Source organism: Bison bison, unplaced genomic scaffold (genome assembly GCF_000754665.1).
Source record: "Bison bison bison isolate TAMUID 2011002044 unplaced genomic scaffold, Bison_UMD1.0 scf7180017864053, whole genome shotgun sequence".
NCBI classification, from domain to species: Eukaryota; Metazoa; Chordata; class Mammalia; order Artiodactyla; family Bovidae; genus Bison; species Bison bison.
In genome coordinates, this window is record NW_011494625.1 from 2,054,526 (window position 1) to 2,056,208 (window position 1,683).

Genomic DNA, 1,683 nt, shown 5'->3' on the forward strand with positions numbered 1-1,683 from the left:
AAGGCCCCTCAAATGAATAATCTCCAATAATAAGTATCCGATAATCATTTACAGAGCTACTAATCCGCTGAAGCACAGGTTTGGGGCCAGATGGACCTGAGTCTAAACCGTCTTCACAGCCTGTTCACTGAGAGTGACCCTGAGCAGCAGTGACCTCTGAATCAGTTCAGCAACTCTTCTCTTGGGGTTCCCGTTAGGATTCAGTGAACACACACAAAATACTCAAAACGTCGGCTCTCAATAAATGTTAGCCATTTATTTTCTTCTAACGCAACACAGGCGTTAATAAAAAAAAGATTTATTATTTCACTAGTATTTACACTCAAAATATGAATGTTAATTTTACTGTGGCAGTTTGGATAAAGTTTAAAAACAGTATCTTTCAAGGGGACATTTAATTTCTAGTTAAAATGGATAGTATTTATCTTCCCCTTTAGTTTCAAAGCCAGAAACGATACTTTACAGATATCCGTATTCACACATATATTAGGTTTTTTTCCCCAAAATGTGTCTGCACTATATTTGCAGAAATAAAGATCTTTATCATTATTGCTTCCCCAACAAGTGAGCTTGTCATTTAAAACACTCCTGTGTCTGAATTACCACCACATCCCCTGCTCACCTTCTCCTTTCACAAACAGGATGGTTGTATCTGCACTTGGCGAAGCTTCAGGTTCACCCGATACATCATCTTCCTCTTTATCTTCAGCCTAAAAGAAATGCTGAAAACCGATTACTATGGGGAAAAGCACAGCATCATGTAAGAATAGTGACTTCACTGGATTTGGGACAATATATTAGTATACTGCATCTCCAAGGCTGTGCTGAGATCAGTAGTGGAATGAACAGTTACGTGCATATAGATCCCCCAGGGATTCTGCAACTGTAACTGAGAGTGAAGCCTGAGATTCTGTATTTCTAACAAGGATCCACCAAATGCCCATGAAGCTGGTACTTAGATTACACTCTGAACTGCAAGGTTCTAGAGCCCAAGTGGGTAAGTTTTCTATAAAGTCTGAAACTTTGAAAACCGTATTTTTCAAAAGGACATATAATTTCTAGTTAAAATGGACAGTATTAATTTTCCCCCTTAAATGCCAGGAACACTACTTTCCAAGAAAAGTAGTCATCTCAAACACAGTCTTCAATTCCCTCCCCAACAAAGGGGAAAGGAGGGGCCAGTCTAAGGACTCAGATATCAAATCCTTTCAGCTTTGGAACCGAGGTTCCCCCTGCGAGTATGCAGCTGCAGGCGCAGGAGGCGAGCAGCCAGAGCCAACATGGAGAAGGTGGCAGGGCTGGCGCGGGCCCGCGGGCTGCTTCTGCCGCCCCTGCTCCAGGCCTGGTTATGAGTCATCCAGTCCCAATTTACAGAACGACCTCCCTGCGAGAAGTCGGCACACCATTGGGAAGAAACGGTCTTTAAAAAAACGTGACTAGGGAAATAATGAGGTGGCCAGCAAGCAATCGCTCAGTCGTGTCTGACTCTTTGCGATCCCATGGACTGTAATCTACCAGACTTCTCTGTCCATGGGATTTTCCAGGCAAGAAAGAGTACTGGAGTGGGTTGCCATTTCCTTTCCAGGTGATATTCCTGACTCAGGAATCAAACCCAGGTCTCCTGCATTGCAGGTAGACACTTTACCCTCTGAGCCACCAGGGAAGCCCCATTATGAGGTGGAG

At 43.5% G+C, this 1,683-nt stretch overlaps 1 protein-coding gene across 1 annotated transcript in view; it reads right to left on the minus strand.

The window, feature by feature from the left end:
* SSR1 (signal sequence receptor, alpha) overlaps positions 1 to 1,683 on the minus strand; it is an 18,997-nt gene that overhangs the window by 12,353 nt on the left and 4,961 nt on the right. The window contains exon 4 of the mRNA XM_010835838.1: positions 623 to 710. Within this exon, the coding sequence (XP_010834140.1) occupies positions 623 to 710 (88 nt within the window). The remainder of the gene's footprint in view (positions 1 to 622; positions 711 to 1,683) is intronic.